At 41.6% G+C, this 17,542-nt stretch overlaps 2 protein-coding genes across 4 annotated transcripts; one reads left to right on the top strand and one right to left on the bottom strand.

Moving 5' to 3' along the window:
• Positions 1-263: 263 nt before the first annotated feature.
• fkbp10b (FKBP prolyl isomerase 10b) lies at positions 264-9,448 on the top strand. Its single transcript, XM_080021376.1, has 10 exons — positions 264-801; positions 1,972-2,117; positions 3,069-3,258; positions 3,738-3,883; positions 5,654-5,843; positions 6,363-6,508; positions 7,243-7,432; positions 7,700-7,842; positions 7,981-8,144; positions 8,491-9,448. Exons 1-10 carry the CDS (start codon positions 599-601, stop codon positions 8,683-8,685), a joined length of 1,713 nt encoding a protein of 570 aa, XP_079877502.1. The 5' UTR covers positions 264-598; the 3' UTR covers positions 8,686-9,448.
• LOC307245727 (7-methylguanosine phosphate-specific 5'-nucleotidase-like) lies at positions 8,740-16,031 on the bottom strand. Of its 3 annotated transcripts, XR_013844685.1 has the most exons (11): positions 15,901-16,031; positions 15,645-15,719; positions 15,048-15,146; positions 14,596-14,665; positions 14,461-14,507; positions 14,107-14,192; positions 13,606-13,695; positions 12,903-13,065; positions 11,389-11,589; positions 11,020-11,115; positions 9,987-10,127 (listed from the first exon to the last, which is right to left on the bottom strand). XR_013844685.1 is itself a non-coding variant. In XM_080021377.1 (10 exons), the coding sequence occupies exons 1-10, from the start codon at positions 15,901-15,903 to the stop codon at positions 10,008-10,010; spliced, it is 954 nt and encodes a 317-aa protein (XP_079877503.1). In that variant the 5' UTR covers positions 15,904-16,031; the 3' UTR covers positions 8,740-10,007. The 3 variants fall into 3 exon arrangements, 2 of the variants coding, with proteins under 2 accessions (XP_079877503.1, XP_079877504.1); XM_080021377.1 differs by lacking the exon at positions 11,020-11,115 and having other exon boundaries at positions 8,740-10,127; XM_080021378.1 differs by lacking the exon at positions 9,987-10,127 and having other exon boundaries at positions 10,888-11,115.
• Between the last annotated feature and the right edge of the window lie 1,511 nt (positions 16,032-17,542).

Genomic DNA, 17,542 nt, shown 5'->3' with positions numbered 1-17,542 from the left:
GAAACTTTACTGAGTAAAAGGCAGAAGAAGGGTGTGTGTGTGTGGGGGGGGGGGGGGGGGGGGGGGGGGGCAGGCAAGAAAGATGTTTTTCTTATCACTTTGATACGGTGTTGTATCTTATGTGTTTGGATCATTTGATGCGTTTTAAAATAATAACCGTAATAATAATAGTAGTACTAATACAAATAAAAAGGTGACATGGAGCTTTAAGGACCCCGTTCTCCACCCAAAAGCACGTCCCTTCCTGGAATCTGATCCTGCGTCCTGGTCCCGGTCCTGGTCCTGGTGCAGACTTGAAGGAAACGTCTCGTCGTGCGTGTGTTTTTCCTGCTCTTTTCACTCCGGGCTCGGGGCGCCCCGGGGGTCCTGCTGCGCGGGGCGGGGCCCTCCATTCCACCGGGGCGCTCATGCACGCGGGTCCGCGGTGCGTGCGACGTCCGTCCGCCGGTCCGCGGGGGAACCAGGGGTTGGGAAACTGTTCCGTCCCCCGCTCGTCCACGTCTACAACATTCCAGCTCCAGCGGCTCCACATCTGCGCGGATCCTCTGCGGCTCCACCTCCACCTCCACCCTCTCGCTTTCCCCCGTCTCTTTTAAACATGTCCGGGGCCTTTTCTCCGCTTCTGCTGCTGCACGTCTGGCTGCTGCTGTGCGCCGTGGAGAGCAGCCCCAGCCCCGTGGGGGACGTGGCGGTGGAGCGCTCCTCCACCCCGCAGGCCTGTCCCCGGGTGGTGAGGGACGGGGACCGGGTCCGGTACCACTACAACGTCACCCTGCTGGGTGGGGAGACCTTCGACTCCAGGTGGGTTGGACTGCTTCTGTGCTGGAGTTCTGCGGGGGAAAGGGTCGGTGGGAGGAGGGCGCCTTGCCTCCTGTTCTGCAGGGCGAACCCAGTTTATTGAGATGGGAAGTGGAGCTTGCAGCAGAGAATCCTGATGAAGTGAATTCAGGTAAAAAGCCATTTGAACCCGCAAGCGCGTGCGCAGACCGCTCAGGTGAGTCGCATGGATTTGTATTAATGCACTGACGGTGTATTTGAAATGCTCTACATAGATCTATCTTATCTTACTCCTACTTTTTATTATTATTAATACTCTGCCCTGCACAGCCTCTGGAGTGTTCCTGAAACATCACTACACGCTGCACTGTGCATTGTGTGTGTGCCCAATAAATGAATCTAAGGATGATTCAGGTAAATACTTGACGTTATTGTCCTTGTTAAGGGCAGACTCACACCGAGGCCCTTGTACATGAAGGTGTACTTGGCCCAATAAAGCACTTTCCGGTTCTGTTCCGTTGGATAGAAGAAGAGGTGGTTCTGTGCACCCAGGGGCCTCAAAGTTCGTGCCTGGGGGCCACTGATCATGGTGGCTCCTCCTCCACCTTGGTTCATTACAGAGAAAACAGTGTGTGCCACGTTTCTTTCATTATTATTAATAATAAAAAAAGGTCCCAAACGTATTTTTCGATTTTTTTAAACGTATAATTAATTATTGAAATGCCCAATAATAGTAAATCTGTACATTACGATCATGTGATCATTCAAAAAATATATATATTCTGTAATAAATTCGTGGATTAATTAGACATTGTGATTGTGAAATTAATCCAGGGGCCAGATTGCAAAATGAATTTTAAAATATGTATAGGGCCACATTAAAATTGTCTTAAGAGGATGTTGCCACCCCCCGCATGTAATTTGAGACCCCTGCTGTAGTGCCCTGTCCACACCACCACCCCCACCTCCACTGCTGAGGTGGCATGTTCTGCATGAGGGTTAGAACAGAATCATCTGCAAATAGACTATTTATTTGGTCATATTACAAACAGCTCAGTTCATTATTTGTTGTTATGGTTATGTTATTTATCATTACTATTGTTGTTAATAATAATAATGTTACTATAATTATTATTATTAGTAATAATAATGTATGTTTTTTCCCACCATTTGGTGACCTCTGACCTGTCACAGCCTCCAGAAAGGCGTCCCCAAGGTGGGTCTGATCGGTGAGGGCAGGATGATCGTGGGCCTGGAGAAGGGTCTCCTGGGGATGTGTGTGAACGAGCGCAGGAAGGTGACGGTGCCCCCCCACCTGGCGTACGGCAGCACCGGCGCAGGTAGGAAGCCAAAAGCCCACCTGACCGGACACGTGGGGGTAGGAACGGGGGATGGGTCGCCTGAGATGGAGAATCCGGGTTCGGAAAGGAGAACTCCAGTCCGGGATTTAGAGTCTGTTGCGGTCGATGGAGGGAGAGAAAACATGGAAACTGGACTATTTTTTTACTTTCTGGACCTGGAGGGGTAGGGTGTGTGTGTGTGTGTGTGTGTGTGTGTGTGTGTGTGTGTGTGTGTGTGTGTAAAGACGAGGTGTAACAAGTGGATTATTTGTCAAATAGTCATTTTGAAAAATGTACTTAAGGGTGTAAATGTTGTGTCATTCAGATGTCTGGGCAGGATCTCAGGACCTACTGTATATACCACAATAATATATCCTGTGCATAGTATCACATTTGTATATCTTAAATAAACTGTTTTATGTTTAGCTATTTTTATTGCTTATTTTTGCACCATTTTATTATTTTTTATGCTGCTTTTTTCCAGCATTTTATTGTTTTCAATGCTTATGGTCTGTACTGTAGAAACTGAACCTCACCAACCGACCAACCGAAATTCCTCATATGCTAATGTACCTGGAGAAAATAATTTCCACTAACTTTCAGTTTACCATCCACTGTGCATTTCAAAAATATTAATATTTCACAGAAATATTTGTTTTATTTCAGATTTTAAAAAATATTTCTTTATATATTTATATATTTTGTGACTATGGTGTTATTTACTTCTGAACAAACTATCAATATTACAATTTTCAAAATGGTTCAGGAATTGAGATGATGGAATTGAATCATATTGGAATATCGATTAAAGAATAAAGAACATTTAAAAGTTGTGCCATAATTAAAATATCCAACGTCTATTCAGTAGGTGTCAGCGTCAGGTTACCGAAACCAGAACTGACCTCAGACCTCTACACTTGGAACGTTCTGATCTGACCTCCGCCCCTGCAGGTGACGTGGTTCCCCCCGACGCCACGCTGGTGTTCGACATCCACCTGCTGGACCTGTGGAACGAGGCCGACCTGGTGGTCACCAAGACCGTGTCCACGCCCACCGATTGTCGTCGCTCCGTGGTGCGCACCGACTTTGTGCGCTACCACTACAACGGCACGCTGCTGGACGGGTCGCTGTTCGGCTCCAGGTGAAGTCCCAGCTCCAAGATGTCCCCAAAAGCTCCAAAAATACTGAGAAAAATCAATGACAAAAAAAGCTCCAAGACGTTCTGAATGTGATAGTGGATCATTGGAGCCGAAGCGGCGTTCTTCAGGCCTTGAAGCGGGTCCAAGTTTGTTTTTCCAAACCCGCTGCGTCGGCAGGTCCTTAAAAAGATGACCAATCTACCTGCACTACAGTCTTAATGCAGTTCAAAGTGTTCTTAATAAGTATTACATTTAACTCTGACACCTGCGGACCCTCATTTTCTTGAAATCACAGTTCAACTCCCTTCTTGACTTAAAAGCTGCCTCTGTCCATCAAATCAATCTACATGAATCCATCTTTTAATGTTTTTTTAAAAATCTATCAATCTATCTAATCTCCATCTGTCTACGCTGTCTGTGCTGTCGGCCAGGGTTGTCTGTGCCGTGTGTTTGACTTGGCTCTTGTATGAGCCCCACGCAGCTACGCCCGGGCGCAGACCCACGACACCCTGGTGGGCGAGGGCTGGCTGGTGCGGGGGCTGGACGAGGGCCTGCTGGGCATGTGCGTGGGCGAGGTCCGCAACATCCTCATCCCCCCGTTCAAGGGCTACGGAGAGAAAGGACTGGGTGAGTAGACCGGGGGTCTTGGGGGGACACAACCTGCACATATACAATAAATTGGATGATGTCACAAAGCATCTCACCCCACAATCTCACCGCATCTCGCTCTACCACCCGATCGGAGGTCTTAGCACCTTGGCGTATCGGCGTTGCGCGAACGTTCTGCTACTTCCGGTAAAATGTCATCGTTTTTTCACGAGTTCATGCTGCAAATGTTCCAGACACTTTTAGCCAAAATGCCAAGGAGAACAATAAGGCTAGACAGCTAATTAATACATATTTTTATTCATAAGGATATTTATATATCTGTGTATAAATGATAATCTTCAAATCATAATTTAACACATTTGGCATGCCACAAGTAATAAAATAAAAAGATACCGTGGTGAATATATTACCCTAAGTCCAGTTGTATAGGTGACCCCCATTCTTTGTAACTGATTACATTACATTTACATTACATTTAGTCATTGATCAGACGCTTTTATCCAAAGCGACTTACAATTATTCAAACACCGACGGACGCAGCCATCAGGAGCAATGAGGGGTTAAGTGTCTTGCTCAAGGACACTACAGCATGCTAGCAGGAGGAGCCTGGGATCGAACCAGCGACCTTTGGATTACTAGACGACCAGCTCTACCTCCTGAGCTACCATCCCCACTGGTACTGATACCGTAAACACTGATGTATAGGTGCATACTAATGTTATGAATTGAACACTAAACACATTCAGGAAATTTACACAAAATACATTAAACTATGTTGCAAAAAGTAATCATACTGAACATTGAGAGCAAGTAAGCTGCTAAAATATGAAACGCCTGTTTTTAAACAAGGTATTTGTTTCCTTAATATAACAGCCTAGGTATTTCCGGTTCAGTACAAAATATTTTATTTACGAAGCCACACATCTGGTGCAGAGGTTCTATTTTTAAAGAAAATAATATCCTGGAATTCAGACTGTTTATGTGCTCCACTTTATAACTTTATTTAATTCATTTTCACTCTCAATAAAATAAAGTTTTTAAATAAAATAAAATTAAACTGTACATGGACATTTTCAATTTAGTTTCTTGTTTAACATATTCATAAATAAAAACTATTTTAAGTAATTGGAAAGTAATTGGAAAGTTATTTAACTAATTGGAGTGAGCTGCATCCATACGGTAAGAAGAGCTGGAAACACACATCATATAATAACTGTAATGTTTAAAACATATTATGAACAAAGCATTTTATTCAGAAAATAAGTAAAGGTGTCTTCAATTCAAAAGCTAAATTGTCTTTCACAAACTGTACAACATACAGACTTAAAAAGTCAAGTAGAGTGATAAAAACCAAGACTAAGTTTTAAAACAATGTGCACTATTTGTTCAGGATGTTGACTGCAAAAGGGATTAAATATATTTTTGAATGTGTTAATTCTGATGAGTGGCCCCTACCATTCACTCAAACAAATCCCTTAAATAAGCACTTTTTTCCCCAAGAGGGAAAATACTTATTCTGAATATTTTATTTATTCATTTATATATATATATATATATATATATATATATATATATATATTTTTTTATTTGACTGTGGATCATCTATTTGATATTTTCTGCACTGTGTATATTTGATTAATTAATTTAAGCTTTTTTTATTTATAGTTGCAATACTATGATTATTCTGTAAACTCACAATTCTATACAAGTCTATTTATTTCCAAATTAAAAAGCTAGCCTTAATGTTTGTCATTTTGTTGAAATCCCGTGTTTGTCGTGCCCCTCCAGGCGCGGAGGTCCCGGCGCAGGCTACGCTGGTGTACGACGTCCTGCTGGTCGACCTCCACAACCCTAAGGACGATATCGCCATCGAGGGGCAGACGCTGCCCGAGCCCTGCCCGCGCAAGTCGGTGGCGGGAGACTACATGAGATACCACTACAACGGAACCTTCCTGGACGGACGCACCTTCGACACCAGGTGCCGTTCATGGTCTTATCAGCACCGTTGGAATTTGTGTGTTTAAGTATGCAGGGTTATTAAAAAACAGGACTCCAAACAAGGTGTGTACATGGCGTCCTTTTTGGCGTCCTGCATTTATTTCTGGACGTTGTTCCCATACTAATATGGTGTTAAAAATAGTACACTGCACATCATTTTTGGACATCAGGTTTTTGATGTATTTAATTTTTTTAATGACGTATCTATAATACATTATAAATAGATTGCCACGTTTATATTAAAAAAAAGATAAAGTCCAAGCTGAGTTATTCCAGCAGTGGGCGACACAGACATTCTCGTTTCAAATCCATCACACATCTTCATTTTATTGAGGTGAATTGACTAGATTTATTATTTATAATTTTTTTTTTTTTAATCGATGAACCGTGTTTTGTTCTGTATGTATGATGTCATCAAACATCTTTCTGTGTAAATAATGAGGCCTCTAAACTCCCACAATCATAGATTTGTCTGTGAAACTAACTCATTGCTCTCCAGCTACCAGAGGAACAGCACCTACAACACCTACATCGGGATGGGCTACGTCATCGCTGGGATGGACCAGGCGCTGCTGGGGGTCTGCGTCGGGGAGCGCCGCACCGTCATCATCCCCCCTCACCTGGCCTACGGAGAGCAGGGAGCAGGTAGGACAAAGCCCAACTCTCATTCACCTAAAGCTGTGTACTGGCCACCGCACACCCATGTCTACTCAGATGGAAAATTAAAGAAAAAATATATATTTGCAATCATCAGCAAACTGGCACAAATTTAATAGAAAAAGAAAAAACAACGAAATTATGGCTAGTGTTTATTTCGATCCCCGGGTAACCATGGAAACAGTGGTTTGGTATAAGCTACAAATGCTTTACATTAATTATAGCCATTTAACCAGCGCGTCCCATAATAATGCAAAATAGAAATGATCACAGAAAGCCAAAAGTAATCTATAAAACCAAAGAAATTCAACCAACGCATTTTGAAAATCCACACAATGCTTTTAATACATCCGAACAAAGTATTTCATGTTATTTATGGCACACTGGTGATGGTTTACACATCAGCTTCCAAAACGTCTTATTTTGCTCTGGTGCTTGGAACCATCTACTCTGTTTGACCTTGAATCTTTGAAGGATTGGATTATTTTTGTTGCTGTTTTTTCCCCTCCTCGCATGAGTTCTATAATTTCCATTTGCAATTTCCATATGTGAAAATCACTGGTTAAAAGGAAAAACTAGATGATTCTAATACAATACTTTTGCTACGAGAAACATCATTCTGCAGATAAGATGAAAGCAGCTCTACAAGCTGCTCCGTGTAGTTTTACCTGAAGCCAGGCTCCCCGGGTGATGTTTAAACTCCAACCCTCTGCGGCCCCCAGGGAAGGACATCCCCGGCTCCGCCGTGCTGGTCTTTGACATCCACGTCATCGACTTCCACAACCCCAAGGACACCGTGGACGTCAAGGTCACCTTCAAACCCGAGGTGTGCAACGTGACCACGGAGGCCCACGACCTGATCCACTACCACTACAACTGCTCCACCATGGACGGGACGCTGCTCTTCACCTCGTGAGTCCCACCTGGATCTGCCACTAGGAGGCGCAAGTCCCACGTCGAATGACTTGTGGAGGAGTGACTTTACGTATTTATTTTCTTGTTTAAAAAAAGTGTCACTTTAAAGACTACCTCAACTGAAAACGTAGAGTTAAAACAAAACAAAGGATGAATGCAGACTGGATGCTGCTCTCCCTCCGTCGTCGATTTGTGAAAAGGTACACGCACATGCAAACTAGAGGCTTCACAGACTTGCAACTCATCCGCTCCACCCTCTCTCAGAAGCAGCTACGACAGCCTCCAGGAGGCCGTGCTCGGAGCCGACAAGGTGATCGACGGCCTGGACGAGGGCCTGAGGGGGATGTGCGTGGGGGAGAGGAGGGTGGTCACCGTGCCGCCTCACCTCGCCCACGGAGAGAAAGGAGGTGAGAGGACGAGCTGCGGCTGAAGGGCCTGTGGCGGGATGCAACCACGTCGGATAGCAGCTGTTCTATTGCATGTCACCACTTTAACAAGAAAAATAAATACAAAACCAGGCTTGAAGCAGGCGTGTTGTCTTGCAGCCTCCGGCGTGCCAGGCAGCGCTGTGCTGGTGTTTGAGTTGGAGCTGATGCGGTTGGAGAAGGGCATTCCGCCCGGTTACCTCTTTGTTTGGCTGGGAGAGAGTCCCATGGAGCTGTTCGAGTCCCTGGACCTCAACAAGAACAAGGAGGTTCCCCCCGAGGAGGTCAGTGGGGGGGCTGGGCCTTAATCTAGAGCCTTTCTATTTCTCCCACCGGGCTTGACTTGGATGTGTCAAATTGAGTTTTAGCCGATTTACAGTTGACACTAATGACTTTTTTCAGCTTTTGGAAACGGTGCTTGGAGTGATCCCCGCTAACCTGCAGTTATCAAAGTGACTTAATTTGATGTCTAACCGTCGTCGTTCAATCGGCAGAATCCTTCGAATTGATACATGTTGGCGTGGATCATTTCTCACCGAGGCCTTTTCCAAAAGCTGAAAACAGAGACAACGTTAAGCACCATCATCTGACGCCGCGGTCTGTACTGACCTCTGACCTCTCCACCTGCAGTTTGCAGAGTTCATCAAGCTGCAGGTGGCCGAGGGCAAAGGTCGCATGAAGCCCGGCATGGACGCCGAGCTGGTCATCAGCGACATGTTCAACAACCAGGACCGAAACAAAGATGGCGTCATCACAGCCGACGAGCTCAAGCTGAAGGTGGAGGAGGACAAGGAGCGGGAGGAGGCCCGGCATGAGGAGCTTTGAGCGCCCAGAGGAAGCGCACGCATCCCGTCTCAGGGACAGAACCCCAAAACCGTCAACCTTCAAAAAGACTTTTATTACACACACATTTTACTTTTTTCGCGTGTACAGAGAATCTCTGTTGCTTGACTTAAATTAACACTTCAAACAAGCACCTTGTTTTTATCCCTGACGTTCGTCGTGTTAACGTGATTTGAGGTCGAGGAATTCAGAGAAAACAAACTTTAGTTTTTCTACTTGTTGCCTTGGAGGTAAGTTGTGACGTGATCACCGCGCTGCCTCAATGATTGCAGAGAAAGCAAATGAGGAGTGAGGATACAGTTACACAACACCTTCCAACGTCTGTCCCACTCTGAATGCTCAGTCACTCAGAGTTCTAAATTAACGTCATACGTTGTACTACCTCTGAGATCAGCGTCGTTAAGTATATTTATATTCTGACAAACATGATTAATTCATCATCACCTTTTAGTTGAAGGAAAACTAGCGCATTTTCAGATCATGGGGAGTCGATCAGAGTCTTTTAAATTTGACACTTGGTGACTCCCGATGATTGAAAACAAAAATAAGAACAAGAGCAGAGTTTTCCATGAGAGTCGTGGACAGACATTCCAAGGTGTTGCCAAACTGACATTTAAAAGGATGAACATTTGATACGGTAGCGTCTTACTACAGATAAAGCTTATAGCAGTGGTTTGAGGTCAGAGTGCAGTTAAACGAGTCTTGTTAAGGACAATAAATTGAGGTAAAAAATAAAATTGGTCGTCATCTATTTCTTCCTTTACAGATTTTTGGTATATTAAAATGTTGGTTCCTGTCATTTATAACTTTACTATTGAAAAGACTTCTTACTGTGCTTGAATGCAGCTGAACGGGGCAAATGTTAAATCTCACAACAACCATGTTTTGATTGACATAAATAAGGTATTTTATTTGGAAGTACTTTTTGCAGTAGATCAGGGTGTAACACTACAGCAGGTCACATCGTGAAAACCATCTTTACCTGTATGATGTGTAACCACTATGTACAGCTTAAATATTTGCCCCCTTGGACTGTATTGAAGCATTGTGGGAAGTTTCTTAAGAGTAAAGGGTTACGAGAAAGTAATAAATGATGGTTTGAACAAGGCCTGCGTTGGAAAGTAGTGACCCTGACGTACAAAACAAACCTGACTTAAATCAGCTGTAACATGCAGGGGCTTCCTGACCTGGATTGAGGTATAGGTTGTCATGGTGATTGTGCGCCAGCATGCAGCTCTGTGATTGGAGGACATCTCCCGTCCCATGTGACCAGAAATGAGTTCCTCGGACGCCGCGCGGGCGTCTCACGCGGCGTCCGGCGGCGAGGTGATGAAGTTGAGGACGGCGTTGGGAACGTCCATCGTCTCGTCCCGGATCAGCACGATGTCAAAGGCGTTGACGTAGGACTCCTTCCGCTCCTCCACCTGCAGACACCAGATGGAAAACATATTCCAAAAAGCCATACATTAGCCCAGGCTCTTCATTTGAACCATTTTCTCACAGCGCTGCCTCGCCCCCTCTTCCCGATATGATTTTCATGTCAAAATGACGTCAGCCACGTCCTTCACATCAACCAAGACCATTTTTCAAGCTGATTATGGTATTTAAGGTGTTGTAATTTGAATCTGTAAATAAAAATTAACATATTCATTAAAATGACAGAATTGACCTAAAAAAATTACAGCAACACATTTCTATTAAAATTCCACTCCACGACACCTCCAATATGGTGCACGTGAGGCCATGTGATGGGATTTAGTCTCTGGGATCCAATCACTAGAGTTTTATTGTTGAAATCATTTTTTGGATATGATTCAGGGTCTATACTCTTGTTAGGGAGAAACGGTGAAGAATTATTGGACTTTCTCCGAATGAAACGATGACAAAATTTAACCCTAAATCATTGTGTTGGGGACACTCTGAGGGTCCCCGAACCCCACATTGAGAACCACACACACCATTGTAACCCTAACCCCCTAAAACTCCCTTTTAGTGGTTATAGACTAAGTACCAAACAAAGGTTTCACCAGGTTGTACATTTAAATAACAGATATGTAGGTACCTGAAATTAAAAAAAAACAAAAAAATGTTAAACTCATGGAAGTTCTTCAAGTTGATATCCATCCTTTCCCGCTTCACTAATTTAACAAAAAAATATATATATTTAACTGACAGGAATCCCCAAAGCTCATGTAAAGACACAAAACAAATATCCCCGTCAGTAATTCATCCCAGTCAGTCAAAGCAACAGTAATTACTTTGATGTAAGTCAACATAAGGGGGCTTCAAACGTCCCAACATATGGATCAAACTCACCGGACAGATCTCCGCTCACACCATGCCACACATTTCTGGGGCGGCCATTTTGTTTTGATTTTTTACACCTGTCCTGCTCCGCCCCAATTAAAGGACCTGGCACAGTGTTATATTAGACCTGCTGCACACAGATAGAAATTAAATAGATTTTAATAACTCTTACAAATGCACATGATTTGATGGGTCAGGGAAAATATGCAAATATTTTGACACGTCCTCCCTGACAAATCTCATAACAACATATTTAACTGTTGAAAAATAAAATGAATCATTTTGCTCAATAACGTGCACTTGTCACACTGTGTACTCCAACGCAAACACACGTCTGTTAAGGACAGACGGTGACCCGGGTCCCTTCAAACTCCTGACCTGGTCGTTGAGGAAGCCCACGGTCAGGAGCTGCCGTGGCTCCTCCACGCCGTCGGCCATGGTGAGGTCCCCCAGCGAGTCCCCCAGAAGGAGCACGCTGCGCCGGCCCCGCAGCTCCCGCAGGCCGGCGGCCAGCGACAGAGCCCCCTCGTGCTTGTTGAAGGTGTGGATGAGACGACCTTTGAAGGCCTGAAGGACGCCCTGAGGAACAGGAAGACGTGTGTTCAGATACGTGGGAATGGTGATATGGGACTTGGTATCGTCTGGGATTTTAAATATTTGAATATCTTAATCTGGCTAAATGTTTTCTTTAAAAATGTAAAGTTTGTTACCTTTCTGCATTGGAATGTCTAAAAACGACTAGACCTATGTTATATATTTTGTTGAGTTGTGTACTTACAATATCCCAAATATTTCAACGATTTTTCAAACGGAATGGCGTCGTATTAACTTTACCACCTCTGCTGCTGTGAGTTCAACACCAATGATACGTCAGAGAGTGAGGAAGGAACTCAACCAAGCAGCTGTGTTGAACTACTGTAATACTACTGTACTACTGTTTGTATTACTCTGTCACAAACTATGGTTTGATGGAGAACCGTTATTTAATGCCGTTTGCTGCACATTCTGACACAGACACGTCAGATGGATTTTTATCAGCAATGCTGCAATGAAGGAACAACTGTCAGGATGCCACAGGATGCCAATGATCATGGGGATGGTAGCTCAGGCGGTAGAGCTGGTGGTCTAGTGATCTAAAGGTTGCTGGTTCAATCCCAGGCTCCTCCTGCTAGCATGCTGTAGTGTCCTTGAGCAAGACACTTAACCCCTAATTGCTCCTGATGGCTGCGTCCGTCGGTGTTTGAACAATTGTAAGTCGCTTTGGATAAAAGCGTCTGCTAAATGACTAAATGTAATGTAATGTAATGCCACGCTGCATCACGACATCATCAAACTCCTTCGTTTATTGTTTTGATTGAGAGACTCCCAGCGGCAGAAATTACAAATTGTGCGTTTAAGGAGCGTTACAGTAATTAATGCAGTTTCTTAGAACTTCACAGATTGTTCGAGTTCTTGTTGTGTAATTATCTTATGAAAGCACCAATCTCCATTGTCAAAAAATATATACTGATATTTGACTGATTTCTCAATATCAACCAGCACCAAATGAACAGCACCTTTCATGCATAAAGGGCGATTCAAAGTGCTGGACTTAAGATGTAAAGGGAATTTTATAAAAACCAAGAAGAATCAATGCAAAGAAATAAAAAAAACAAAAACAAATAAAAGATGAAAAAAATTAAAGTTCTCTTTAAAAACAGGCCTACACACTTCATGTCAGGGCTCAAACCTGCACCTTGGACATTACGACTCAAACCTTTTACACCTCAAACAATTATTTAAATGAATCACTCAAAGCCTAAACTACAACTCAGTGGCACTGTGAGCGACAGAGCCTCTACTCCTGGTGTGTGTGTGTGTGTGTGTGTGTGCGCGCGCGCGCCTCATCTTACGGTGCAGTCGAAGTCCATGTAGTTGGAGATGACGTGCACGTTGGGGTGGAAGACGCGGTTCTGCCGGATCACCTCCTCCAGGACGTCGCCCACGCCGGCCGAGAAGATGAGCAGAGGAACCTGCCGCTCGGCCAGGCGGTCGAAGAAGTGCTGGTAGCCCTCCCTGGGAGGAGAGCCAGCACAGGAAACAACCTTGATCATTAGGCTACAGCAGCTTACACTGCTGTAGCCTAATGATCAAGGTTGTTTCCTGTGCTAGCCTAATGGGGTTTATACTCCGAGTCTCTCTGATGTTGCTAGAGAAGTTATTTACGGACTTAATATCAAACTGCTCTGTATATTTAGACCAGTGAATTGACCCCGAACCTGTGTGTGTGTAATATTGTCAGCTGTGCCACCCAACAACAAGCTCATCATCTGTGTTTTGACTTGCACCACTGGCGATTTAGGTAGGAATCATTTATTTACCTGCACATTTTCAGATATTTCCTTGATCAAAGAAACGTCACCACCAATACCTGAATGAGTTAAGTTATTCGACCCACGTTAAGGTATAATATACGACCTGTGGCGTTGGGCCCTTATAGACAACGACGTACCAAAGAAAAATGTCAAATCATCAGAAATCTGCTCTGGCTTCCAACTTTTGTCGATGAAGGCTTATTAAGGCTCTAATGGACGGTATGGTTTGAGTTCTTCCGACCTGAGCATAGCACCGGACTCCTGGACAGCCTGAGCCAGCAGCTCCCTCCTGATCCGCTGCTGGATCAGAAGTTCATGGACCCTGGTCCACCTGGAGAGAGCAGCACAACAGCCAAAGTGAACATAGCAACCACTCAAATTCTAGGTTTTAGGTGCAGGGTTTTTCCTCCAATAAAATGTGACATTTTTTTAATTTATTTTTTTATTGTGGTCAAAAATGTGTGGTTACTCAGTCTCATCGGTATAATTGGCAGAATGAGTGAAGAGATGTAGAGAATTCAAAATATAAAATGACACCTCAAATGGAATTAAATTCATACAAAAATCTAAAATGTACATTTCAGTATAGGGCAATCAATTACATATGACTTTACAACCCTGCATTCTACCTGTTCCTTCAAACACTTTCTATCATCTTTTTTTTTTTTTTTTTTTTAATAGACAACTGAAAGATTGTGGATTCAAGCTCTTGACGATTACATTTGATCTGTACATTTCTTACCATTCCACCATGAGCGGCAGCTTCTCTTCAGCGGTGCGGCTGGCATCGATCTCTATCGGGTAGTAGGTGTCCAAAAGTTCCCTCATCTGGAAACCACACACACACACACACACACACACACACACACACACACACACACACACACACACACACACACACACACACACACACACACACACACACACACACACACACACACACACACACACACCGATCCAACATGAGTCCTGAAACTAATAAAATCCTCTTTGGCACAACCGGAAGATCATCTTTTGTGTCAGCCAGGTTCAAACCATAACGTCTGAAACTGACTTTACTTTAACAACTAAAATGTATTTGCTGCACCAAACTCACTTTTCTGGTGCAGTCTTCATTAATCAATAACCTGTTATCCAGGATATCTGGAAAATACAAGGCAACAAGGTTAGATTACTCCCCGAGATGAACATGAGCGTTCGGTCAGTCTGGTTTGGGCCCGTCACTACTTACTGTGAGTGGTGGGAACTCTCCTCCCGTTGTGGGCGAACCTGCTCAGTGTCATGTCGAAGTCGGAAATGACCTGTGAAAACAGGAAAGGTTGAGCAGAAAGCATCAGTAAACACTCCTCAAGTCCAACGCAAAGACCAAACACATCTGGGTCGAGCAAGTCCCAAACCACTGCTCTTCCTACCACACCTTCCAAGACAACCTGTACGAAGCACAGGTGTAGAAACAGCCCCGCTGACCTGCTCCTGCATGCCTAAATTCAAAGTAGACCGATGAACCGGGGCCGACCCTGACTTCCACATGTAGCAGAGAACCGCGTCCGTCCGGTCACCTTTCTTTTCAATTAAAAGTAATTTCTGAGTAAAATGCCCATCGGAGGAAAGCATCTGGGAGCGTGTCGCCAGCCTTAGGAGCCCCCTCGCAGCCCCGCCCCAAAGCACACCCGGTTGACTGACCTGCAGGCTCCCTGCGCCCGCTCGCTGCATGGCCCTCAGCGTCTCCTCCACCTTGCTGCGCTGCTTCATCAGCACGGAACACTTGGCCAACTCCGGGATCTGTCGAGGGGGAAATGTTGAGGCTTAGCATAAATATGAAGGGAAACGCAGGGGAGAGAGAATATTGTAAACGCCGCCGACATCACTTGTGTTTGTTTCTCAAAAACTTATTGTGTGCAAAAAGCTTATGACAGCACCAATAATCATCCCCAAATTATTGCTATGGCGATATTGATTTGGTCAATGTTGCCCAGCCCTGGTGTACAGCACATTTAAACTTCATTGCATGCGTGATCTGTCTCTACACAGGTGTTTTGTGCACTTTCTGCATTGCAAAGCAAAAAGATATGGACCCAAGTAGTTTTGCCCTGAGAAAAATTCGTTGATCAAAGTAAAATGAAAACAAATAAGAAAATCTAAACATGTCCCTTTGAAAAATAATTGGACTTGAAGCTGGCAAAAGAATGACAAAATATATTAGTCATAAAATAAATAGTACAATACATATACTATATTACGACAGTGTGGTGCCGTTATGAGGCTGTAAACCCTCCCGACCTCAGTCTTGATCAGCTGGAGCCAGGTCGCCAGGACACTCCGCACTGGGACGTACACCCAGGGGATTTGATGGATCTGAAAACAAAAAAACAAGGAAAAGGCGACAAAGAAGAGATTGCTTGTATTCCGACCGTAATTAGATTTTTAAAATACATTTATCGGTAATTAAATCCAATTTAGATCCCGAAACAGATCCTCAGGATTGACTACACTTTAAAATAGCATTTTACACCGATGTCATCTGGTCACAACTTACCATTTAAAAAAAAAAAAGGGGGCAAAACTATTATAACGAGTAAGAAATGTGTTTAATTCAGCGGCATTGCACAGAAGTTGGATTGGACCCCGAGCGGAGGGACCTTCCCGGCGCAGTCTCGGCGGATTTACGGTTTGTTGACATCGGCGGGTGTTGCAGCCAAAGCTTCCCCCCGGAACCAAATAAACGCGAAGGTTCCGCTGGACTTTTATTCCGGAACAATTTCAGGAACTTGTGTCAACTTTCCAAACTGCGTTGAGCAGCGCGTCGTGGAGATAATGTAGTAACCCGTCATATACATGGAAGTTCATTTAGAACAGTTATTTATTTGACAAATACATAAAGAGTCGATGTGTTTTACGCTTGAACGAATATAAGAAAGTCAACTGCACTTGCTTGCCCACCGTGCACCATCCATTCATTTAAATAGATATTGATTACAACACAACAGACTCCATGTCTGTTTAGATACACGAACATGTCTATTAAGTACTGTATACATTAACAGTAAATATGATATAACAAGTCAGTACAGGAGAATAAATGGCCAATTTCAAATTCTACTTATTTGATTTGAGTTGTTTTACTTATTCATCTTTTAACTATTTATTCACTATAATACTAATACTTATAGTAATAATAGTAATCATAATACTACTACTACTACTAATAATACTACTAACAATAATGATAATACTAATATTAATAATAATATGAATAATGATAATATTAATATTATGAATAATATTAATAATAATATTAATAATAATATTAATATTATCATTATTCATATAATTATTATTAATAATAATAATAATAATAATAATATATTATTATTACTATTAATTAGATTAATAATAATAATAATAATATTATTATTATTGTTATTATTAATTAGATTAATAATAATAATAATATTATTACTATTAATTATTATTAATTAGATTGATAATAATAATAATAATATTATTACTATTAATTATTATTAATTAGATTAATAATAATAAATAATAATAATAATAATAATATTAATATTATTATTATTAGTTAGATTAATAATAATAAATAATAATAATAATAATAATATTAATATTATTACTATTAATTGTTATTAATTTGATTAATAATAATATTAATAATATTATTATTATTAATTAGATTAATAATAATAATAATAATAATAATAATAATAATATTAATATTATTATTAATTAATTAGATTAATAATAATAATAATAATAATAATATTAATATTATCAATTTGATTAATAATAATAATATTAATATTATTAATATTAATATTATTATTATTAATTAGATTAATAATAATAATAATAATAATAATAATAATAATATTAATATTATTACTATTAATTGTTATTAATTTGATTAATAATAATAATAATAATATTAATTAGATTAATAATAATAATAATAATAATATTAATTAGATTAATAATAATAATAATAATAATAATATTAATATTATTATTATTAATTAGATTAATAATAATAATAATAATATTATTATTATTAATTAGATTATTAATAATAATAATAATAATAATAATATTAATATTAATATTATTATTATTATTTATTATTATTAATCTAATTAATAATAATAATAATAATAATATTA

The sequence above is a fragment of the Zeus faber genome, assembly GCF_960531495.2.
Source record: "Zeus faber genome assembly, chromosome: 20".
NCBI classification, from domain to species: domain Eukaryota; kingdom Metazoa; phylum Chordata; class Actinopteri; order Zeiformes; family Zeidae; genus Zeus; species Zeus faber.
The sequence above is the reverse complement of the archived record's forward strand: the minus strand, read 5'-3'. Positions and strand labels throughout refer to the sequence as shown.